This window comes from Rhinatrema bivittatum, chromosome 1 (genome assembly GCF_901001135.1).
Source record: "Rhinatrema bivittatum chromosome 1, aRhiBiv1.1, whole genome shotgun sequence".
NCBI classification, from domain to species: Eukaryota; Metazoa; Chordata; class Amphibia; order Gymnophiona; family Rhinatrematidae; genus Rhinatrema; species Rhinatrema bivittatum.
Window position 1 is genome coordinate 747,466,972 of NC_042615.1, and position 25,559 is coordinate 747,492,530.

Sequence of the window (25,559 nt, forward strand, 5' to 3'; positions counted from 1 at the left end):
AGACAAACCTTACCTTCTATCCCCGTCCGCAATGTCGCTCACAAAGATATTGAACAGGACCGGTCCCAACACCGATCCTTGCGGTACAACCACTTAAAACCGCTCTCTCTTCAGAGAAGGTTCCATTTACCATCACACATTGTCTTCTGTCCGTCAGCCAATTTGCAATCCAGGTCACCACCTCGGCCCTCACTCCTAAGCTTCTCGTTTTATTCACCAGTCTCCTGTGCGGAACCGTATCAAAAGCTTTGCTGAAATCCAAGTATATGATATCAAGCGCTCTTCCTCGATCCAATTCCTTGGTTACCCAGTCAAAAAAGTTAATCAGATTTGTCTGACAGGATCTTCCCCTGGTGAATCCATGTTGCCTCTGGTCCATCAATTCTCCGGACTGTAGATAGTTCACTATTCTCTCTTTCAGCAGTGACTCCATTACTTTTCCCACCACCGAAGTGAGGCTAACCGGTCTGTAGTTGCCAGCTTCCTCCCTGTTCCCACTCTTGTGAAGCGGGACCACCACCGCTCTTCTCCAATCACTCGGCACCACTCCCGTTTCTAGGGATCTATTGAACAGGTCACACAGCGGAGCTGCCAGAACATCTCTGAGCTCCCTCAATATCCTTGGATGAATCCCATCAGGCCCCATGGCTTTGTCCACTTTCAGGTTCTTTAGCTCTTCCCACACATTTTCTACTGTAAAAGGATTTTCATCCATTCCACTTCCCTCCAGTTTCTTGTTGTGTAGAGATGGTCCTTCTCCAGGGTCTTCTTTAGTGAACACAGAGCTGAAGTATTCGTTTAATATTTCTGCCATTTCTTCGTCTCTCTCCACACATTGATCATTACCACCTTTCAATTTCACTATACCACTTTGGACCTTTCTCTTTTCGCTGATGTATCTGAAAAATGTTTTGTCACCATTTTTTATCTCCTTGGCAATCCTCTCTTCTGCTTGACTTTTTGCCAACTTGATTAATTTCTTTGTCTCCCTCAGTTGATACAAATATTCTTCTTTGTGCTCCTTCCTTTGGGATCTTTTATATTTCTTGAATGCTATTCTTTTAGCTTTAATTTTGTCAGCCACCTCCTTTGAGAACCAGATAGGTTTCAATTTTCTTTTGCTTTTCTTTACATTTCTAACATATAGAGCAGTTGCCTTGGTGATTGCTCCTTTTAGATTGGTCCACTGTTGATCCACATCTCTCTCGTTCTCCCATCCTTTAAGTTCTTCCTCCAGGTACTTCCCCATTTCCTCGAAGTCCTGAGATAGCTACAGAAGCCCAATGAATGTCTATCATATCCCTAAGGGAATATGATAGACATTCATATATCTTAAAATTATGGATAATGCACAAGAAACCAGCATTTTTTAATGGCAAGGAAATTCTAGAAGAAGAGGTTGTACCATGAGGTTCAAAAGATATAAGGTAGATTCAGAACTAACATTAGAAAATACTTCTTCATAGATGGGGTAATAGATTCATGGCATAGCTTCCCAGTGAAGATTGTAGAGGCAAAAATAGTACCAGAATTCATAAAGGAATGGGATAAAACAAAGCATCTGGCAAGTGGTGTCAAAATAGATTTATAAAGCTAGGAATCTTGGTCATAATAAACAGCACCTATTTTATTCCCAAAAATGTGTGAAGTAAAATAAATTGTATTGGGACAGAAAAGAAATGAATGTGTGACATGTGTGAATTAAAGAGGAGTGGAGAGTTGCGTGTGTAAATTGAAAAAGCACATGGAGGGAAATTGACAAAAGCATATATACACATATATGTGTGTGACATCTAACCAGGAATCAATAGAGCCAAGATGCAATTAAATATTTTGATTTGACGAAACTAGCTAATGTTGTTGCTTTAAACAATTGGTTAGTTGTTTGTTTGTTTTTACCCTTTAGAGTATTGTTCCAGATCTGAGCTACACTGTTCGCTCTCCAATGTTGGACAAATGGGAAGGGATAAAACAATTGAAAGCTGCTCTATGGGCCTTGGTAAGAAATGTGCATTTCAATAGTGATTTTGATAGTTTTCTTTTAGTTTGTTCCTATTGTCTTGTCCTTTTACAGCTTTCATGCATAACATACCATTTGCAGGAAAATGCATATGTAAATTCTGTGGCATCAGAAAAATAGGCACACGTTGACTGTATTGGATGCAACAAGATGACACACCAACTTCACATAAATGATTATTCTTCTGATGCTGCAGATTTACATGTGTGAATTAAAGAGGAGTGGAGAGTTGTGTGTGTAAATTGAAAAAGCACATGGAGGGAAATTGACAAAAGCATATATACACATACACATATCTCTCTCTTTCATATATATAAATTTCCATTTCACACACACAAATGCAGACATCTTCTGTTCTCTGTCTACAAGCAAGAATAAATCAGCTATAAACTTGTGGATGATGTTATCCAATGACCAGCACATTCGTAGCTATCTCAACTAAGAAAGTCTTTCTTGGCATGTTTGGGAATTCTTGCACATGGTCACTGCCTCATGAGCCCCTCAAGTCTTTCTTTGAGCCACTATATGGGCATATTTCCTAATCTCTCTGATTTTGGCCTCAGGTTTGCATGCTTGTGAATCTTTTTCACAACATCATTGGCAGCCCCTTAACAGAACTTTAAATTTATACTCAAAAAAGGAGAATTCAAAAGCTAAGAAACCCATGACCAGCGGGTTTAAACCTGCGGGTACGGCCATCATATGTCCATCATGGACACCCACTTGGTTTGTTATTACTGCCAAGGCTTGGACCACATTGCTCCCAACAGCTCCAGTGGTGGCCGGATGTCCCAGTGGACACAACTGTACAGCAGTTGGAAGATGGAAGCCCTGTGAAAGGTTCGCTTGGGTAAGACCCCAAAGCCATGGCACGAGAGTGGGCACTGCAGCCATCTTCCTTCTGGATCAAGAACTCTTTGGACTCCTGGTGCAATAAGAATCATCGGTTGCGCCAGGATTTAGCATCTTCATACTCCCACAAGTCTGCTAAGCTAGTATGTCAGTATACTCTATGCATATGCCAATTCCTGTCATTGTCTAAACTGTCCAGAATGTTCTTCAGGACAAGATAAGTGTGAACCTTTTATCCCAGAGTGGGCATGGCAAGTGTGGTGCCCTTGCCTCCATCTGTCAGTTAGCCTTTAATTCACATGGGCGTGTCTCCAACTCTCTTCACCCTTGAGGGTGAAAGACTCTGCCACCCAAATCTGGCGTCGCTGGTCCTAGGGCATGCATATTGAATATATAGTAATCTCCTTGCTCCTTCCCAGATGGATGGAGGATGCAATGATTTCCTATAGTTTAAATTGAGTGATTCTTTGCATGGTGTGGTACCAGCCAGCTGGATCCCTTTTCCTGTGCTCTTCTCTCTGGTCAGGCCTCATCATTTCTTTGTTTAAAGTACATCTCAGCTGTATTGCAGGGTATCATCATCAGGTAGACGGGAATCCATTCTTTCTCCACCCTTTAAAATCAATTTTTATGAAGGGACTGTGGCATTCCAAGCCTCCAGTCAGTAAATCTCCATTCCTCTTCATCCAGGCAGGCCAGTCCACACAAGTGGATTATGCAGATGAAGACTGAGATCAACTGACTCGCTGATGTAACTGTCATGTAGCATTGCCCTGACATCAGCCTGCTAGTATTCTTTGTCTCCAGCAGAAGGTGGCAAGTCTTTCCAAGCTGTAGACTTCAGCCTATTTAGGCTGGGTGAACAGGAATGCAGATGGCTCCTGGGTGAAAGGTTTCTCTTCTCTCCCTCAATTGAGAGCAAACTTAGTTAAACTTGGCTCTTGTGCTGCTGCAACTCCCAAGGTGACCGCTTCAGTTCCTTTCCTTGGTTGAGCAGAGCCTTGAATTTGTGAGAGGGCTGATGGTGGCTCCCTTCCTTGCTCTTCCCCCCCCCCCCCCCCCCCCCATTGCTCTCCCCTAATCTACACCTTCCTCCTGCTGTCCTCTTTAAAAAAAAAAAAAAAAAAATTCTTTTGTTGTATTTGCCTCATGTTAAAGCTGCACAAAAAAAAAAAAAGACAGCAAAGAGTTTTGCCCTGAAGCGGCTAGTGGTTTGGATCCCCATTAGCCTACCGGGTGAGTTGAGGGGCACTGTTTCCTAAATCTGGGCGCAGCAGTGTTTTCTCAGTGTGGTGACAAGCTATGATTGTTTTGGCTTGGCCGTTTTTCATGTGGATGTTGGTGGCTGGCTGCGGAACAGCATTATGGCGCTTTGGTGGGGAGGTTTCCCTGAGCATGGTTTGTATGATAGATTGCACTACACTGTGACTGGAATGGCTGCATTCGGGTTCCCACCAGCAAGAACAAAGTCCATGTTTGATTAGCAGGAAGGAAGACGTTGACAAACACACACCCTTGTAGGAAGCATCAGACTTGTCTGTAGGGAAGCAGCATGGCAGAGTTTTGAGAGCCCCAGGAGGAGCCTTAGGGGCTGCTTCCATTTTCCCAGTTCACGCTGAAAATTTGTGTCCTGCGGCAGGAACAGGACATTTTGAGACTGTGGTGAGGTAGAGGTATGTCAAGTCTCCTTTGGCTGAGTTGATTCCTGTGGTGCAGACGGCAGGGGAACAAGAGCGGGAATCCAAGTCTCTTAATCTGCTGGTTCATGTTAGCACGGTGAACTTGGCAGTAGACTTTAGCTTTTTCTTTCTCAGGTGATGTAAGACCTATGTGGCTGTCTCCCACGTGGCAGGAGGACTAGATTTTGTCTGCTTTCTTGGCGTTTCTCCACGGGATCTTTACCAGCTCTTCGGTAATCAGCTTCCTTCTGCCTCTCTGGAGGACAGAGGTCTCCATTCATATTTCAGGATGAGGTGTTCCTTGCCGTAATTGAGCAGAGCTGTTATGCTCTTTTTATTGCAGAAAATGGTTCTGTTGCAGTGCATGAAACCCCCCTGACTCTCCATTTGAATAAGGGCTTATTTGATTTTGCATATTTTTTTCCAGAAGTAAAGTTAAAGGGTAGCCTCACCTTGGCTAAGATTTGTCCCTTGGTTTCTCAGTTTCTAAAAAAAAATAAAAAGAAAGGGGGAGGCCTGAATGACTTCATGAGCCCAAGTCTTCACTTTGAAAATACGTGGCCTTGAACTCCAAGACCGACTGGGTTTGAGCCCACTGTTCCGGAAATATAAGTGTTTGTTGAAATCCAGATGGTAGACGGTTATCACTTGTCAGTTTAAGAAAAAAAAACAAAAAACTTTTCAATTGTCCATCTCTTCTCTTAAGAGCAGATTGCAAGAGGGCACCTAGAGCTACTTTCCTAGCGGATGTGGGCTATGATCTGATGCACACGCCTGCTTGGGATGGCCTTGGTACTGGTAGCTAGACATTTGTTGTGGCTGTGCAACTGCTCAGTTATTACCTTCTCTAAGTTAAACTTAACAAAATTGCCCTTTGAGGGTCACCTTTTCTTCAAGGAGGAGTGGGAAAAGATGGTAAATAGGTGGAGAGATTCCAAGATCCCTTACTTGCTGGAAGACAAGAAACCAGCTTCATGGTGGTCCTTCCTTCCCTAGAGGGGTTTTTGTGACTCCTGATGGTTTCGGTCAAGCAGGGGTTTGCAGAGTCAAAGATCTCACTCCTTTGGAAGGTCTCAGTGCTTTCGCCCAAAGAAACATGGAAAGGATGGGACCTCTGGATCCAGGACGCCTCGCTCCTCTTAGTGAGACTTTGAGGGTTCATACTCTGGTAACAGAGATATGCGGATGCCTTTTGCAGTTTTATCTGAAGTGAACACATATCACTTCTGATTAGTGGGCTGAAAGGGTCAGCCAGTTCTTACATGTTACCCACTTCAGGATGGAAACCTTGTAGTCATTGATCATGGCAGTACAAAAGGGAGGGTTTCTCACTTCCCTGGACTTGATGGAAGCTTATCTCCATATCACCATCCAGAAGGAATATCAATTGTTTTTGTGCTTCATGGTACTCTGCCATCATTACCAGTTTCAGGCCTTTCTGTTCAGGTTGACCACAGGACCCAGGACCTTTTCCTAGGGTAATGGTGGTGGTAGCAACCGTGCATCTTAAGAAGTACACCCTGATCCATCCATCTGAGCAACTGGTTAATCAGGGCCAGGTCAGAGGAGGAGAGTTGGACTGTCTTGTAGGCTGGTTTAGTTGCCGCAAAAAATCAAATGAGTAGTCAGTCTAGACAAGAGCAACTTACAACCTTTGCAAACTGTAGACTACTTAGGATGCCAGTTCGATAAGCCCAGGGCAAAGTGTTTCTCATGAAAAGGCATATACAAAAGCTTTGGGGACAGATCCGAGCCCTGCAATCAGAAGACCGGCCATCAGTATGGGCTTACTTGCAGATGTTGAGTTCCATAGTGGAGATCTTGGAGTTACTTCTTTGGGCCAGAACACACATGTGGCCGCTTCAGAGGACATTGCTGTCATGGTGAAGCCCTCAGTCTCAGGAATATGTAAAGAAGCTAGCTCTCCAGTCTATAGTGAAGCAGGAATTACTGTGATGACTACAGAAGGATCATCTCACCATGGGAACAGATCTGGAGGCTTCCATTTGGATAGTGGTCACCATGAATGTGAATCTCTAAGAATGGGGAGCTCATTGCCAGGATCTGATAGCGCAGGGGGCAGTGGTCCCCAGAGGACAGGGGTTGGTCCATCAATCGATTGGAGACTCAAGCGATTCGGCTAACTTTACTGAGGTTTGTGGAACGATTTGAATGGGAGAGCTATGAGGTTGATATCAGACAATGCCATGACAGTAGTAGCCTACATAAATCATCAAAGGGGAACAGAGTCAGCAGGTTACTGAGGAGATGGATGTCCTCTTGCCGTGGGCAAAATGGAGTCTCCAGGAGTTGTGGGAATCTCACATTGCAGGAGTCGACAATGTTCAGGTGGATTATCATAGCCATCATTTCCTAGACCCGAGGGAATGGAAGCTGGCAAACGAAATTTTCAGCTCATTGTCTCCCGTTGGGTCCACCCTTTTTAGATTTGATGGTGGGCTGCAGGAATGCGAAGGTGCAGCGATTTTACAGCTGCAGGTAGCACTTTCAGGCTCATAAGAACATAAGAAAATGCCATACTAGGTCAGACCAAGGGTCCATCGAGCCCAGCATCCTGTTTCCAACAGTGGCCAATCCAGGCCATAAGAACCTGGCAAGTACCCAAAAACTAAGTCTATTCCATGTAACCATTGCTAATGGCAGTGGCTATTCTCTAAGTGAACTTAATAGCAGGTAATGGACTTCTCCTCCAAGAACCTATCCAATCATTTTTTAAACACAGCTATACTAACTGCACTAACCACATCCTCTGGCAACAAATTCCAGAGTTTAATTGTGCGTTGAGTAAAAAAGAACCCTCTCCGATTAGTTTTAAATGTGCCCCATGCTAACTTCATGGAGTGCCCCCTAGTCTTTCTACTATCCGAAAGAGTAAATAACCGATTCACATCTACCCGTTCTAGACCTCTCATGATTTTAAACACCTCTATCATATCCCCCCTCAGTCGTCTCTTCTCCAAGCTGAAAAGTCCTAACCTCTTTAGTCTTTCCTCATAGGGGAGTTGTTCCATTCCCCTTATCATTTTGGTAAACCTTCTCTGTACCTTCTCCATCGCAATTATATCTCTCGGACTTGATGGCCACGGGGCCAGGCCTTATAGTGTTTCCGCTATGGCCTATGATCAGCAGGTTGCTGCAGAGGATAGCCTGTCACCTTGGATTAATCCTTTTGGTGGCCCTGGACTGGCGACGGAAGCCCTAGTATGTGGACCTTCAACGTCTGGTCGACTGTTGCGCAGTTGTGACTTCTATTTTGCCTTCTGAGATAGGGGCCGGATCTCCATGAGAATCCCGATCAGTTTTGTTTTATGGTTTGACATTTGAGAGAGCTAGATTGTCGAAGCAGGGTTGTTACATGGCAATGATGGGCAGATAAATGATCTGGAAAGGGGTGTGATGAGTGAGGTGATCAAATTTGCGGATAACACAAAATTATGCAGAGTAGTTAAATCTCAAGCGGATTGTGATAAATTGCACAGAGGACCTTGCAAGACTGGAAGATTGGGCTTCCAAATGGCAGATGAAATTTAATGTGGACAAGTGCAAAGTGACGCATATAGGGAAAAATAACCCTTGTTGTAGTTATACAATGTTAGGTTCTATCTTAGGAGTTGCCACCCCAGGAAAGAGATCTAGGCGTCATAGTGGATAATACATTGAAATTGTCTGCTCAGTGTGCTGTGGCGATCAAAAAAGCAAACAGAATGTTAGGAATTATTAGGAAGGGAATGGCAAATGAAATGGAGGATGTCATAATGCCTCTGTATAGCTCCATGGTGAGATCACACCTTGAATACTGTGAGCAGTTCTGGTCACCACATCTCAAAAAGGATATAGCTGCACTGGAGAAAGTGCAGAGAAGGGCAATCAAAATGATTAGGGGCATAGAATGGCTGCCTTATGAGAAAAGGCTAAATAAGTTAGGGCTGTTCAGTTTGGAGAAGAGACAGCTGAGGGGGGGAAATGTTAGAAGTCTACAAAATCATGAAAGGACTTGAACAACAAATTCCAGAGATAATTGTGTGTTGAGTGAAAAATAATTTTCTCTGATTAGTTTTAAATGTGCTACTTGCTAACTTGTAGTGCCCCCTAGTCCTTCTATTATCTGAAAGAGTAAATAACCGATTCACATCTACCCATTCTAGACCTCTCATGATTTTAAAGACTTCTATCATATCCCCTCTCAGTTTCCTCTTCTCCAAGCTGAACAGCCCTAACCTCCTTAGCCTTTCCTCATAAGAGAGCTGTTCCATCCCCTTTATCATTTGGCAGTGCAGTAATAATGGGAGATTTCAATTAGCCCAGTATTGACTAGGTAAATGTAACATCAGGACATGCTAGAGACAAAGTGCTAGAGACAAATACATGACTGCTTCATGGAGCAATTGGTTCAGGAACCAACGAGAGAGGGAGCTATTTTAGATTTCATACTTAGTGGAACTCAGGATTTGGTGGGAGACGTAACGGCGGTGGGGGCCACTTGGCAATAGTGATCATAACATGATCAAATTTGAACTAATGACTGAAAGGGGGACAATATGTAAATCTACAGCTCTAACACTAAATTTTTAAAAGGGAAACTTTGATAAAATGAGGAAAATAGAAAGAAACCAAAAAGGTGCAGCTGCAATGACTAAAAGTGTACAACAGGCATGGACATTGTTTAAAAATACAATCTTAGAACGCTGTCCAGATGTATTCCACGCATTACGAAAGGTTGGAAGGAAGGCAAAATGATACCGGCATGGTTAAAAGGTGAAGTGAAAGAGGCTATTTAGCCAAAAAAACATCCTTCAAAAATTGGAAGAAGGATCCATCTGAAGAAAATAAGAAAAAGCATAAGCATTGTCAAGTTAAGTGTAAAACATTGATAAGGCAAGCTAATAGAGAATTTGAAATAAAGTTTGCCGTAGAGGCAAAAAATCATAATAAAAACTTTTAAAAATATATTTGAAGAAAGAAACCTGTGAGGGAGTCAGTTGGACCTTTTCATGACCGAGAGATTAAAGGGGCTCTTAGGGAAGATAAAGCTATTGCAGAAAGACTAAATGAATTCTTTGCTTCTGTGTTTACTAATGAGGATGTTGGGGAGATACCAGTTCTGGAGATGGTTTTCAAGGGTGATGAGTCAGACGAACTGAACCAAATCACTTTGAACCTGGAAGATGTAGTAGGCCAGATTGATAAACTAAAGAGTAGCAAATCACCTTTGGATGGTATGCATCCTAGGGTTCTGAAGGAACTCAAAAATGAAATTTCAGATCTATTAGTTAAAATTTGTAACCTATCATTAAAATCATCCATTGTACCTGAAGACTGAAGGGTGGCCAATGTAACCCCAATATTTAAAAAGGGCTTCAGAGGTGATCCAGGAAACTATAGGCCAGTGAGCCTGAGTTCAGTGCCAGGAAAAATAGTGGAAACTATTCTAAAGATCAAAATCACAGAGCATATAGAAAGACATGGTTTAATGGAACACAGCGTGGATTTACCCAAGGGAAGTCTTGCTTCAAAAATCTGCTTCATTTTTTTGAAGGGGTTAATAAACATATGGATAAAGGTGAACTGGTAGCTATAGTGTATTTGTATTTTCAGAAGGTGTTTGACAAAGTCCCTAATGAGAGGCTTCAAAGAAAACTAAAAAGTCATGGGATAGTAGGCGATGTCCTTTCGAGGATTACAAACTGGTTAAAAGACAGGAAACATAGAGTGGGATTAAATGGTCAATTTTCTCAGTGGAAACAGGTAAACAGTTGTGCTTGCAAGTCTTGGCCCGCCCCTTTTCTGCCGCCTTATTCTTGACGTGCACACTTATATACACGCATACGTCCCGCCTACATATGCTTGTATGGGGCTGTTTTTCCACGAGCAACGCTTTTAAAATCTACTTGTAAGGGTGCAAGTGGCAGCTTTGTCCTATTACAGGGGTTGAATGCAAGGAAGGTCGCATCTGGATGTGTCCAGATTTTTGAAGGGTGTTAAGCGTAGTCTACCACTATTGCGAATACCTGTACCTTCTTAACCTTAACCTGCTGCTGACTTTCTTGGCAGGTTCCACCTTCCATCCTCTTTGACAACTCTCCTTGCGTTGATTATCCATGAAAATGTTGTTTTTAGTTGCTATATATTCAGTGCGGCAGATCTTGGAATTGTAAGTTCTCTTGTCAGGAGCCTTTTTTAGTGATTACACCAGAGAGAGTGCAAATTAGCACTGTGCCGTTGTTCTTGCCCAAGGTTGTATCAGTTTGTCATTTCAATCAGTTTGTGGTGTTGCCATTGTTGGATAGGGTGGCAGATGATGGCAAATTTCAGAGATTGTGCCCTTGTGGGGCGACATTTGTTGCTTTATCTTAAGGTAACTAAATCCTTTTGGAGGATGGTTCAGCTTTTGTCCTTCACAGGGGAGTGAAGAGGGAGTGGCAATTACTTGTGCCACAGTAGCACATTGGATTAATGAACCGTTGCCCATACAAATTAGGACTTATTTGACTAGAGCACAATGTCTTGGGTGGAGCTACAGTTGCTATCTCCGTCAGAGATCTGTAGAGTGGTGATGTGGTTTTCATTGCAAAATTTCTCCAAGCATTATCGTTTGGTTGTTAGGGTTCGGGAAGACACGGTTTTTGCCAGAGTGGGTTGCAGGGGGCACAAACAGCCTCCCACCGGGCAAAGAAGTAGCCCACTTGTGTGGACTGGCCTGCCTGGATGCAGAGGAAGGTGAAATTAGTACTTACTTGATAATTTCCTTTCCTCTAGGACTGGCAGACCAGTCCACTCTCCCTGCCCTGGGCTGCCTGAATGGTACTGCACTGTGTATAATATGCTCTATGGTATTTTCTTTGTCCTTCTTAGAGACATTATTAGAGTCAGAACTCGAAGTCCAGTGCAGGTCTCTGAGTCACCAAGGGACCTGGTAAGTGTGTGTCATCTTTCCCTGTTAAGTTTATTACATTTCTTCTGTGTCCAGTGCTTTCCCTCACTAGAAATATATAAAAAAAAAGTGAATAGTTGGGGGAGGAAGGGTTTAGTGTTGGAGTGTTGTTCAATGGTCCACAGTTGGCTTTTACAGGAATACTGGCAAGCTGATGTCAGGGCCGTGCTATATGAGAGTGACATCAATAAACCAGTTGATCTGTCTCCATCTGCTGGTTGGAGTACATAACCCACTTGTGTGGACTAGCCTGCCTGTCCTAGATGAAAGGAAATTATCAGGTAAGCAATATTTCACCATTCCTTACGATAGTATTCCCCAACTTTTTCAAGCCCAAAGCACAACTATATGAACCAAAATGTGTGACAAACTATCCTCCACAAAGCAGGCAGTGAGAACACAAAAATAACTCATATGGCCAGTCCCTTTTCCAAATTTTAAAATTAAAGGGGGGGGGGGGGGGGTAGAGAGACATGTTAACCAGTTGCAGTGGACCAGCTCTCTATATATGCAACTGCAGGAGAAGGGGAAAATCAGTATTGTACAGACAGCTGGCTCAATTAGTTACTTTGACTGGCTCAGTTAGTTACTTTGACTGCCAGAACTCCTCCCATTGCTCTGTTTAAATTTCCCTGTATAAACCAGATCAGTCCAAACTCCTGGGTTTTGCCTCTTCTCCAGCAGATGGAGACAGAGAAGTTTTGACTGAGCTGCGGTGCCACCTGCAGTCCATCAGTATTTCTGTCTCCAGCAGATGGTGGAGGTGCAAAATCCTGCAGTCTGAGATAGATTAAAAAAAAAAAAAAGCTGGGGATCAGCCTCTGCATCCATTGACAGCCCTGGGGAGGGCTTCAGATTCATCCTCGTCTTTTTCTTCTGATTTTGTTCTATTGCTGCATAAGGCCTTTAAGGCCAGGAAAGCAGCAAGGAAAGGCAGGGATGGCAGGTCAATCCCCTAAGACCTCTAAGAGCTTGCGGGTCTCGGACAAAGAGGGGGTTTCTGCTCCTAAGAGACCCAAGGTCCCAGAGACGGAAGGCACTGTGAGGGCCACTCGTCTCCTCCGGTCAGTGACGGCGCAACTGGGGGATGACTCCACTTACGAGGCTTCGGAGCAGGAGGACCAGCTGGGGTTGGACCCCCAGGGAGCAGACCCCCATCTCACAAACCAGGATCAGGCTCAGCTTTTGTCGGGGGGGGTCCCGGTGGTCGAGGGGAATGACCCCAAGGTGGTTCGTTTGTTCCGCAGGGAGGAATTGGGTCACCTCATTCCTGCCGTTTTGGAAGAGCTGGGCATTGAGGTCCATCGGGAGGAACCTGAGCTGGGAGCTGTGGATCCGGTCATGATGGGACTCCGTGGTCTGAACAGATCTTTTCCTTTTCATATGTTCGTCAGCACCCTTTTGTTTCGAGAGTGGAACACTCCAGACATGGGTCTGAAGGTCAGTCTAGCAATGGACAATTTGTACCCGTTTCCAGAGGAGGCACTTGAACTTCTGTGAATTCCTAAGGTGGATGCAGCGGTGTCCGTAGTTACCAAAAAGACAACCATTCCAGTCATGGGTGTGATGGCTCTCAAGGACCTCCAGGATAGGAAACTGGAAGCTCATCTGAAGAAGATCTTCGAGGTTGCAGCTCTGTGGGCTAGGGCCACTATGTGTAGCAGCTTTATTGAGAGCCAGTCTTTGCTGGTGAGGCAGATGGACAAGTCCTTGTCAGGCACTGATGTACTCCAGGCGAAACGGCTGTAGGCTGTGGTGGCCTACAGTGCGGATGTCCTTTATGATCTCCTCTGGACTTCTGTCCGGTCGATGCCGGCTGTTTCAGCTTGCTGCCTCCTCTGGTTGAAGTACTGGCCAGTGGATGTTTCTTCCAAAGTGCAGCTGAGCTCCTTGCCCTTTAAAGTTAAGCTCCTTTTTGGCAAGGAGTTGAAGGTTTTAATCAGATCTCTGGGAGAGAATAAGGTCCACAAGCTGTCGGAGGGTAAGCTGAAGGTGAAGACTCCTTTTCCCTCTCACTCCCGTTTCCATGGGAATCATCGGTTCCGGGCGTCCAGATCGTCTAGATCCTCCTCCAGGCAGGTCTCAGGCAGGCAACGGTCTTGAAGTCAATCCTTTCGTGGCCATCGTCCAGGGAGAGATGGTCCTTCCCAAGGTTTGAGTGGGCCCAAGTCTTCCCAATGAAGTGAGGCCGGTTCACTCCTCAGTTGCAATTGTAGGAGGCTGATTGGCTCTATTCTATAAGGAGTGGACCAAAATCACCTCGAACCAATGGGTCCTCAGCGTCGTAAAGCAAGACTACATGTTAGAATTTGCTCAACCACTCCGGGATTGATTTCTGATCTCCCCGTGCTCTTATGATCAAAAACGGTTGGCGGTGTGGGACACTGTCGTCTCAGCAATCTAGGGTCATCGTACCAGTGCCCCAGTGGGAACGGGGGGAAGGTCACTTCACAGTCAGCTTTGCTATCCCGTTGGGACCCCATCTCAGAGCAGTTTCAGCTTCCTCTTCCTCTCACCGAATCTGCACGCTCCAGCCTTTCTTGGTGGCTCCTCCCAGACAAGGTGCACCGGGGCTGGACTTGGAAATTCCCACCTGGACAGTAGTAACTATGGATGCCAGCCTTTCTGGGTAGGGAGCAGTCTGCCAGGCCCGGTCGGTACAGGGACGGTGGTCAGTGGAAGAGGCATTGTGAGAATCAACAGGTTGGAGACCAGGGCGATGTGGCTGACGCTCCAAGCTCTCCTCCCACGGGTGAGGGGAGGGAGGTCCATTCGGATCCTGTCGGACAATGCGACAGCAGTGGCTTACATAAACCGCCAAGGGGTACCACGAGCCAGGCGGTAGCCTTGGAGGCCCGGGAGTTTATCAGCTGGGCGGAGCTGCATCTGGAGCGGATCGCAGCCTCCCACATTGCAGGCACAGACAACGTTCAAGTGGATTTCCTCAGCCAATACCAGCTGGATCCCAAAGAGTGGGAGCTTTCAATGGAAGCTTTTTACCTCATATGCCACAAGTGGAGCCAGCCCAGCATGGACTTAATGACGACTTTCCACAACACCAGGGCCCCGAGGTTCTTCAGTCGGCGTCTGGAGACAGGAGAGGAGGGGGTGGATGCCCTAGTCCTCCCTTGGCCTTTGGACATTCTGCTGTGTACGTATTTCCTCCATGGCCACTCATTGGCAAGGTGGTGCGCCGCATCGAGGGGACTGATTCTAGTAGCCCCGGAATGGCCTAAGTGGCCATGGTTTGCAGACCTGGTGAATCTAGCGATGGATGGCCCTTTGCAGTTTCAGTTCCTGCTAAATCTCCTCCGTCAAGGTCCTGTTTGTTTGGAAGGGGCAGATCGCTTTTGTCTAGCGGCCTGGCTTTTGAGAGGGTGCATTTAAGAGTTATTCTGATGCAATGATTGCTACTCTCTTGCACTCCAGGAAAACCTCTACTTCTCTGGCTTATGTCAGGGTGTGGGGTGTTTTCGAGTCTTGGTGTGTGGACCACAGCGTGGATCCCACCCAGGCCTCCATCTCTGATGTCTTGGCCTTTTTATAGGATGGTCTGGTTAAAGGTTTGTCCTTTAATTCCCTGTGAGTTCAGGTAGCGGCTCTGGGTTGCCTTCGTGGTAGTGTGCATGGAGTTCGTTTGGTTGTGCATCCGGATGTCGTATGCTTCCTTCGGGGAACGAAACATTTACATCCTCCCATCCAAAATTCTTGCCCTTCCTGGAGCCTCAACCTGGTTTTGACGGCCTTGTGTGCGTCACCATTTGAGCCTTTAAAGCACAAGACACGAAAGGATCTTACTCTGAAAGTGATTTTTCTAGTGGCTATAACCTCAGCCCGGCGGGTGTCAGAGCTTCAGACTTTATGCTGTAGGGAGCCTTTCTTGAGGATTACAGACACAAGAGTGTCCTTGAAGACGGTTCCCTCCTTTTTGCCTAAGGTCCTGTCATCTTTTCATTTGAATCAGTCAGTGGAGCTTTCTTCCTTCCCGGTTTCAGATCCTTCCACTCCTCAGTCCAGAAATTTGCGAAGATTGGACGAGAAGCGGGTCCTTTTACATTACTTAGAGGTTACCAGGAGAAGGGCATAAGGCTTCTAGGGCCACTATTGCTGAAGGTCCCACCTAGTGTAGGGAAGCTTTGGTACATCCCAGGAGTCTGGACTGATCTGGGTACATACAGGGAATGGAAAATTGGTTCTTACCTGCTAATTTTCGTTCCTTTAGTACCATGGATCAGTCCAGAGACCCACCCAGTTCCTGAATGGAAGATTTGAAGAGTCCACTCGACCTGTTACTTTTGTTTTTCTCTGAAGAATCAGTGCGGCTCAAGTTCTGGTCCCACCTTGGGTGGGCACAGTTGTTGAGTTTGCATAGTTTTTACTTCCCTCTGCTTGTTTGGGGGACAAAATGGTTTATTCTTACTGTTTTTTAATCTGGCTTGGGTGTACAGTTCAATACTGACAGACTGCAGGTGGCACCTCAAGATATAGGGCAGCTCAGTCAAAACTTCTCTATCTCCATCTGCTGGAGGAGAGGCAAAACCCAGGAGTCGGGACTGATCCGTGCTATTGCAGGAAAGAAAATTAGCAGGTAAGAACCAATTTTCCTTTATTAATCTGTATTTTTTTTTGTTTTGTTTTGATCTACAAATTCTTTGTTTATAAATGTTCTCCCAGCACAAGCAGGATGGTTGTCCTCACATATGGGTGATGTCACTGGACAGAGCCCTATCAAGGAAAACTTTTCTGTCAAAGTTTCTAGAACTTTTGACTGGCACACTGAGCATGCCCAGCATGCCATGATCCCTCGAGGCACAGGGGTCTCCCTTCAGTCTCTTTTCTTCCGTGCTGCAGTTTGCCTCACAGTTAAGAGCTCTGTGAGAATTCTCACACATATTTCCTCACGGAAAATATCTTTAATTTACTTCAGAAAAATTCCTTCATAGTGGTCTCCCAACGGGAAAAAGTATTTTTTTCACCGTTCGGTGAAAATTACTCCGGGTCAGTTCCCGCCATCCTTTTTCGGTGCCCACAGGCCATCGACCCTTTTTGAGCCTCATCCCTGCCATTATGGCAACAGGTTTCCAAAAATATCCGGAATGTCCCTGAACCATGTCAATTACCGACCCACATGGTGTCTGTGTGCTGTGCCTCGGCTCATCTCCCAACGTCTCTACGTGCCCAAGTTGTGCCCAGATGACTCCGAAGGGTAGGCGGGCTCGCCTTGACAAGATGGAGACCCTGAGGAGGAACTAAGATGGCTGCGGGTGTGGTCGCATATTGAGCAGCTCCGTGCCCTCGTTCCCTAAAAATTTCCTCTAAGTCTTTTTTCTTCGATTTTTTACAATGCCACATAAGAGAAAAGGGAAAATCCGGATATATCCTCCCTTAACGGATAATTTGGAAGGGCAGCGGCTGATTTATCAGTATGCAACCCCGACATCAGTAACGAGGACGTCTACCCCCATTGGTGAGTCAGGGGAAGGAGCCCAGTACTCACCCGGGGAACTATCGCTGACGCCTCCGGATCCTAAAACGCTGATTCAAGCAGCTCTACTGCTCGACTCTGTGCCTGCTGAGACGCCGGCAGGAACTTCCTTCGAGCATGCTCAGTTGGGAGGCAAGCCCAGGGACGAAGCAGACGTGGGGGGTGCAGCCAGTGCTCGTGTCTCCGCTGAGGCTACAGGAGGGGAGGAGTATGAAGCCAGCGGAGAAGGAACAGCAGAGCCGGTTTCTCCACTTATCCCACAGAGATTAACAAAACCAGCGATTGTAACGCTCGACGCCCTTTGGGATCTGGTAGCAGGGAACGCTGCGAAGCTCGACAGACAGGCTTGTAAACTAGAGGAAGTTTCCAAGAGAATGACTAAGATTGAAACTGACCACACGAATCTGGAAAAGGCTTTGACAAAGGTAACTGTGGATGTAAAAAAATTGCAAGATTTAAGTGCAGTTTCTGTTAATGAAAGACTATCGTCTTTGAGAAGATTGGAGTCAGTAGAGAATTACTTAAGGCACTTAAATATAAGACTCTTGAATTTCCCCAAAGTTATGGGTGAGTTGCCTTTGCAGACTTTCAAGAAATTTGCTATTGAAATTCTAAAGATACCACCAGAGAATGTTCCGCCTGTTAAAAAAATATTCTTTTTAAGACAGAGAGGAGCCTTAATATCGCCTGGTATGGGGATAGATATGGAAAATCTAACCAATTTTCTGGAAACAACAACAGAAGAAATTACAGAAAGGTCTGCCTTGTTTGTGACTCTTTATTCAGAAATTGATGTTGGAATAATTATGAAGAATTATTTCAAAAATTTAAATGTTTCTTTTATGGGTGGTCAAGTTCGTATCTTTCCAGATTTGGCAAAACCAACGCAAATGCGAAGGAAAAATTTTATTTCATTGCGCCCAAAAGTGCTTGCACTAGGAGGTACCTATATTTTAAGGTACCCCTGCAGGTGCATAGTCAAACTTTTGGGGAATACTTATGTGTTCTTTAGTCCGGAACAACTTCAAGCCTTTCTAGAGGCACGAGAGCAGACCCCGCAGCCCATAGAGCTGGATCCAGTAAATGAATCTGATGTTTAAACCCAGCCTTACTTCTAAATTGTTTCTTATGTTCTCCTTTTATTCTTTTCCTCCTCAGTTACCTACGAAAGGTAGAGATTGTGAAATTTTGTCATGTTTCAATATTTAATTTTTAAATTTCAAATAAGAATTTCATGTAAAGAACAATTTCTCAATCTCTTGTGATTCTATGCAAATTACTTTGTATTTTGTTTTGAAAAGATGATAAATAAAGATTTAAAAAAAAAAAAAGATGGAGACCCTGTTCAAAATTAAACTAACTCCATCGACATCAACCCAATCGTCACCAGCAGGGGCATCGAAAAAATTGATCATAAAACCCCCCGGGAGCACCAGGGTAGCGGTGGCCATCCGTCACCAACTCCGTCCAAGTCATCAACAGCATCCTCCTCTGTGCTGGGGAAAGACAGGGCCGAGCACCAAGGGAAGCACAGACACCGGCACCTACGTGAGTCCACTCCTGGTGCCGGCACCGATACCGCATCGGCCTTGATTGCTATCGAGCCGCTTGCGAAGAGGACCTGGGTACACCGGAACAACCAAGGCGATCTCCACCGATATTGGTGCCGGGTACTGAGCCCCCACAGATCCCTGTGGAGCAGCCAGTAACGCCTAGCCTGCCACCCCCTGTGGTTGTGCTATCAACACCAGCTTTCAGGGAGGAACTGGACAGTTTTATCCGCCAGGCAGTGCTCGATGCCCTCCGAGACCTACAGCCACCGGAGTCAGCCTCCATACCTGCACCGACACTGGAGCCATCAATGTTTGCACCGTTGCTAACCAGATTGGATACACTCATCAGTGCCCTTCCAACACAACCTGAGCCACCGATGCCAAAGCAACCCGTGCAGCTTCCGAAAGACCAGATTCCCATTCCCGGATCTTCAGACGACGAGGGCACTGATTCCAGCCCAATTTCACTGATGACGCAACCAATGCCTGGTGCATCAAGGCTCTCGGGACTGAGACGGCCACGGTTCCCATCGATGCCCCCGGTGCCACCGAAGCTTCCAACGATGCCACCGCAACACCCATCGATGCCAACAAAGGATCCATCAGTGCCAGTATATCCTACACCACCAGCTTTCTTCCCTCATTCAGGATCTCGACCAGAAACCTCTGATACATGGGAGGAAGTGGACACCGACACATCTATGGAGGATGTTTTGTCCGAACCATCTCCACCGGAGGAAAGGAGAAAATCGCCCCCAGAAGATCTCTCCTTTGCCAATTTTGTTAGGGAGATGTCAGAGACAATTCCCTTTGATCTCATTACAGAGGAAGATACAAGGCACAAAACATTGGAAGTGCTCCAATTTGTTGATGCTCCAAAGGAAGTCGTAGCTATCCCAGTGAACAAAGTACTAGTAGATCTACAGCATCGTCTCTGGGAGCATACCTGTTCTGTTCCAAAAGAACAGATGCAACTTATCTGGTCCAGCACATAAATGGATTCCAAAAACCACAACTGCCACATCAGTCAGTAGTTGTTGAATCAGCACAAAAGAAATCCAGAAGACTTTGTCCACATTCCTCAATACCTCCTGGCAAAGATCAAAGATTCCTGGACATTTTAGGTCGTAAAATGTTTCAAGGCTCTATGCTGGTGTCACGAATAGCTGCATACCAACTCTACATGACACAGTACCAGAGGAACCTTTGGAAACAGGTTCAGGAAGTAGCTGACACTCTTCCTCAACAGCAGCAAGACAGTCTCAATGCCATATTACAAAAAGGCCTTGAAGCTGGTAAACACGAAGTCCGTGCTTTTTATGATTCCTTCGAGACAGCTTTTCGTATGTCAGCAACAGAAATCAGTGCCAGGAGATGGGCCTGGTTAAAAGCCTCAGATGTAAGACCTGAAGTCCAGGATAGACTGGCTGATTTACCTTGCACCGGTGAAAACTTATTTGGTGATAAAATACAAGACGCAGTGGCTCAATTGAAGGACCACAATGAGACCCTGCGCCAATTGTCAATAGTCATTACTGAGGCCCCCTCTTCTGCCAGAAGATCAACCAGAAGAGATCCTAGAAAGCCATTTTATCGCCCACGCAGATATTACTACCTCCATCTTGCGAGCGGACAACTAGACCATCTCATAGAGGGCATCCTCGACAGCCTGAAGCATCCAGACCTCAGCCTCCTCTACAAACAGGCCAAGCATCTGGATTTTGAAACCTTTCCAGAGAACAGCAGCCCCTCCACAAATCCAGAACCAGATTTACCAATTGGAGGTCGAGTCCATCATTTCATAACCAATTGGCTCAACATTACCACAGACCATAAGAACATAAGAAAATGCCATACTGGGTCAGACCAAGGGTCCATCAAGCCCAGCATCCTGCTTCCAACAGTGGCCAATCCAGGCCACAAGAACCTGGCAAGTACCCAAAAACTAAGTCTATTCCATGTAACCATTGCTAATGGCAGTGGCTATTCTCTAAGTGAACTTAATAGCAGGTAATGGACTTCTCCTCCAAGAACTTATCCAATCCTTTTTTTTTTTTTTTTTTAATTTATTGCTTTTATTGGCATGTAATAAAACAACTGTACACCATGTAATAAATGCAATACAACCAGTATTGAACAGTTACTGCTATTGTGTCGTATAGCTGAGAGCCATTTTACTCAAACCTATCCCCTTGTAATTATCCAATCCTTTTTTAAACACAGCTATACTAACTGCACGAACCACATTCTCTGGCAACAAATTCCAGAGTTTAATTGTGCGTTGAGTAAAAAAGAACCCTCTCCAATTAGTTTTAAATGTGCCCCATGCTAACTTCATGGAGTGCCCCCTAGTCTTTCTACTATCCGAAAGAGTAAATAACCGATTCACATCTACCCGTTCTAGACCTCTCATAATTTTAAACAATTCTATCTTATCCCCCCCTCAGTCGTCTCTTCTCCAAGCTGAAAAGTCCTAACCTCTTTAATCTTTCCTCATAGGGGAGTTGTTCCATTCCCCTTATCATTTTGGTAGCCCTTCTCTGTACCTTCTCCATCGCAATTATATCTTTTTTGAGATGCGGCGACCAGAATTGTACACAGTATTCAAGGTGCGGTCTCACCATGGAGCGATACAGAGGCATTATGACATTTTCCGTTTTATTCATCATTCCTTTTCTAATAATTCCCAACATTCTGTTTGCTTTTTTGACTGCCGCAGCACACTGCACTGATGATTTCAATTTGTTATCCACTATGACACCTAGATCTCTTTCTTGGGTTGTAGCACCTAATATGGAACCCAACATTGTGTAATTATAGCATGGGTTATTTTTCCCTATATGCATCACCTTGCACTTATCCACATTAAATTTCATCTGCCATTTGGATGCCCAATTTTCCAGTCTCACAAGGTCTTCCTGCAATTTATCACAATCTGCTTGTGATTTAACTACTCTGAACAATTTTGTGTCATCTGCAAATTTGATTATCTCACTCGTCGTATTTCTTTCCAGATCATTTATAAATATATTGAACAGTAAGGGTCCCAATACAGATCCCTGAGGCACTCCACTGTCCACTCCCTTCCACTGAGAAAATTGCCCATTTAATCCTACTCTCTGTTTCCTGTCTTTTAGCCAGTTTGCAATCCACGAAAGGACATCGCCACCTATCCCATGACTTTTTACTTTTCCTAGAAGCCTCTCATGAGGAACTTTGTCAAACGCCTTCTGAAAATCCAAGTATACTATATCTACCGGTTCACCTTTATCCACATGTTTATTAACTCCTTCAAAAAAGTGAAGCAGATTTGTGAGGCAAGACTTGCCCTGGGTAAAGCCATGTTGACTTTGTTCCATTAAACCATGTCTTTCTATATGTTCTGTGATCTTGATGTTTAGAACACTTTCCACTATTTTTCCTGGCACTGAAGTCAGGCTAACCGGTCTGTAGTTTCCCGGATCGCCCCTGGAGCCCTTTTTAAATATTGGGGTTACATTTGCTATCCTCCAGTCTTCAGGTACAATGGATGATTTTAATGATAAGTTACAAATTTTTACTAATAGGTCTGAAATTTCATTTTTTAGTTCCTTCAGAACTCTGGGGTGTATACCATCCGGCCCAGGTGATTTACTACTCTTCAGTTTGTCAATCAGGCCTACCACATCTTCTAGGTTCACCGTGATTTGATTCAGTCCATCTGAATCATTACCCATGAAAACCTTCTCCATTACGGGTACCTCCCCAACATCCTCTTCAGTAAACACCAATGGGTTATTTCCATCTTAACCCAGGGATACCATCTAAACTTCCTCATGGTATCCCAGGATTCACTGCCCAATCCACTGTGGATTCAAAAAGATCACACAACTCTTTTTTAGATTTTAGAGTCAACTGTCCACCCTTCTGGGCGCCAGGGCCGTGAAACCTGTTCCCCAATCACTCCAGGGCAGAGGGTTCTACTCCCGCTATTTTCTCATTCCAAAGAAATCAGGCGGCCTCCACCCCATCTTAGACCTCCGCAATCTCAACAAATTTCTATGAAAAGAAAAATTCAGGATAGTGTCCTTGGGCACCATAATTCCCATTATACAAAAAGGAGATTGGCTCTGTTCTCTGGATCTTCAAGATGCTTACGCTCACATTCCAATCTTCCCACCTCATCGCAAATACCTGCATTTCATATTGGGACATCAACACTTTCAGTACTGGGTCCTGCCTTTTGGACTTGCCTCTGCACCCTGTGTATTTACAAAGTGCCTAGCAGTGGCTGTGGCCCATCTACGCAAGAATCACATACATGTCTTCCCATACCTGGATGATTGGCTCCTCAAGAGCCCATCCAAACAAGGATCTCTCGATGCTCTCAAGCTCACTATAAATCTGCTACACTCGTTGGGATTTCTCATCAACTACCAAAAATCCCACCTGACTCCATCTCACCTCCTGACTTTCATCGGAGCAGATTTGGACTCTACTGTAGCCAGAGCCTGCCTGCGCAACGACCGCGCAGGCACACTCTCCAAACTAACTGTATCTCTGCGCACAAAGAACACAGCCTCAGCCCATCAATTCCTTTCATTGCTAGTGCACCATGGCTTCCACGGTTCACGTCACTCCTATGGCCAGGCTGCCATGAGAATAACTCAGTGGACTTTGAAATCTCAATGGCTCCAAGCCAATCAACCACTTTCATCTCACATTCAAATAACCCACCAGTTACGTTTATCTCTTCTATGGTGGACGAACAAGAACAACTTGCTAACAGGTCTACCCTTCCAGCAACCAGTTCTGCAAGTAACTTTGACCACAAATGCATCCACCTTGGGTTGGGGAGCACATGTGAACAATCTTCAAACTCAAGGTACTTGGATAAAGCTCGAAGCAACATTTCAGGTCAACTTCTTAGAGCTTCGAGCTATAAGTTATGCTCTCTATGCGATCAAGGACTGCCTTTCACACAAGACTGTTCTCATACAAACAAACACCACAGTTGCCATGTGGTACCTGGACAAACAGGGAGGCACGGGCTCTTATCTCCTCTGCCAAGAAGCCGCGCAGATCTGGGACTGGGCCCTAACGCATTCCATGTTTCTTCGGGCCACTTACCTGGCAGGCATACAGAACGTGGAAGCAGATCGCCTCAGCCAGTTCCATCCCCAAAAGTGGTCCTTGGATCCTGTGGCAATGACCAGAATCTTCCAACGCTGGGGCAACTAACAATAGACCTCTTTGCGTCCTAACTGAATCACAAAGTGGACAGATTCTGCTCCCTGCACAAGCAGCGAAACCAGTTAGCCATGGACACCTTTGCTCGCCCCTGGAACTCAGGCCTCCTATACTCGTATCCCCCGATACCTCTAATAGCCAAAACTCTCGTGAAGCTGCAACAGGACAAAGGGTCAATGATACTCATAGCCCCGTATTGGCCTCGACAAGTGTGGTTTCCCATACTTCTCGACCTCTCAATCAGAGAACCAAGTCGCCTGGGCACAGCGCCCACTCTCATAACTCAGAACCAAGGCAAGTTACACCATCAACTTTCAGACCCTATCCCTCACAGCTTGGATGTTGAAAGCTTGATCTTCGAACCGCTCAACCTTTCAACTGATGTCTCTCAAGTGCTAGTAGCTTCACGAAAGGCTTCCACACGAAAATCCTATCGTTCTAAGTGGAATAGATTTACCATATGGTGCACGCAAAAAGGTATAGACCCTTTTTCCTGCCCCACTCCATCTTTATTAGACTATCTCTGGCACCTTTCAGACTCTGGTCTCCAGACCTCTTCGGTGATGATACACCTGAGTGCCATCTCAGCGTACCACAAGGGAGTAGGGAATGCCCCAGTAACAGTGCAGCCCCTAATCAGTAGATTTATGAGGGGTCTGTTACAACTTAAGCCCCCTTTACAGCCACCAGACACTGAATGGGACCTAAATGTAGTACTTAAACTCAGCTCATGCACTCCCCATTTGAGCTTATAGATTCCTGTGATGTTAAATTTCTTACATGGAAAGTTCTCTTCTTAGTAGCTATTATATCCGCTCGAAGGGTTAGTGAGTTACAAGCACTTCTTACATACTCACCCTATTCCAGGTTCCTACATGACCGAGTGGTCCTCTGTACTCACCCAAAATTCCTTCCCAAAGTAGTTACTGACTTCCACTTGAATCAGTCTATAGTTTTGCCCAAATTTTTCCCAAGGACTCACTCTCAGCAAGTCGAGAAGGTTTTACACATTTAGGACTGTAAACGTGCACTTGCATTTTACCTAGACCGCACTGCCGTCCATAGAAAATCCACCCAACTCTTTGTTTCTTTTGATAAAAACAAACCAGGAGTTGCAGTGGGCAAACAAACTCTCTCCAATTGGCTAGCAGACTGTATTGAAATCTGCTATGACAAAGTAGGCCTTCCTCTCCAGGGACGAGTGAAGGCGCACTCAGTGAGAGCAATGGCAACCTCAGTAGCACACAGTCGTTCAGTACCGATTGCTGATATCTGTAAAGCTGCAACATAGGCCTCTCTTCACACATTTGCAGCGCTTTACTGCTTGGACAAGGAAGGACGCCCAGATTCAGCCTTTGGCCAATCTGTTTTAAGGAACTTATTTCCAGTATAATCCCAACTCCTTCCACATCCAAACTTTTGTGATTTCAGGCTGCCTTATTTTTCCCAACAGCACACCACGTTTTATGTCTGTTGCACAACTTTTGCTGTTGGTCCATTAAATATGAGTCAGCCTGTAGCTTGCTAATCACCCATATGTGAGGACTTACCATCCTGCTTGTCCTGGGAGAAAGCAGAGTTGCTTACCTATAACAGGTGTTCTCCCAGGACAGCAGGATGTAGTCCTCACGAAACCCATCCACCACCCCGTGGAGTTGGGTCTGAAACGTTTTATTATTTTATTTTTCGCTCGAACCTTTTGCTACAAACGGGACTGAAGGGAGACCCCTGTGGCTCGAGGGATCATGGCATGCTGGGCATGCTCAGTGTGCCAGTCAAAAGTTCTAGA

At 45.2% G+C, this 25,559-nt stretch overlaps 1 protein-coding gene across 1 annotated transcript in view; it reads left to right on the forward strand.

Annotated features, from left to right (window-relative positions):
• The window catches only part of RICTOR (RPTOR independent companion of MTOR complex 2), a 663,554-nt gene that overhangs the window by 453,753 nt on the left and 184,242 nt on the right, over nucleotides 1-25,559 (forward strand). Inside the window, 1 exon segment of the mRNA XM_029578377.1 lies at nucleotides 1,907-1,999. Within this exon segment, the coding sequence (XP_029434237.1) occupies nucleotides 1,907-1,999 (93 nt within the window).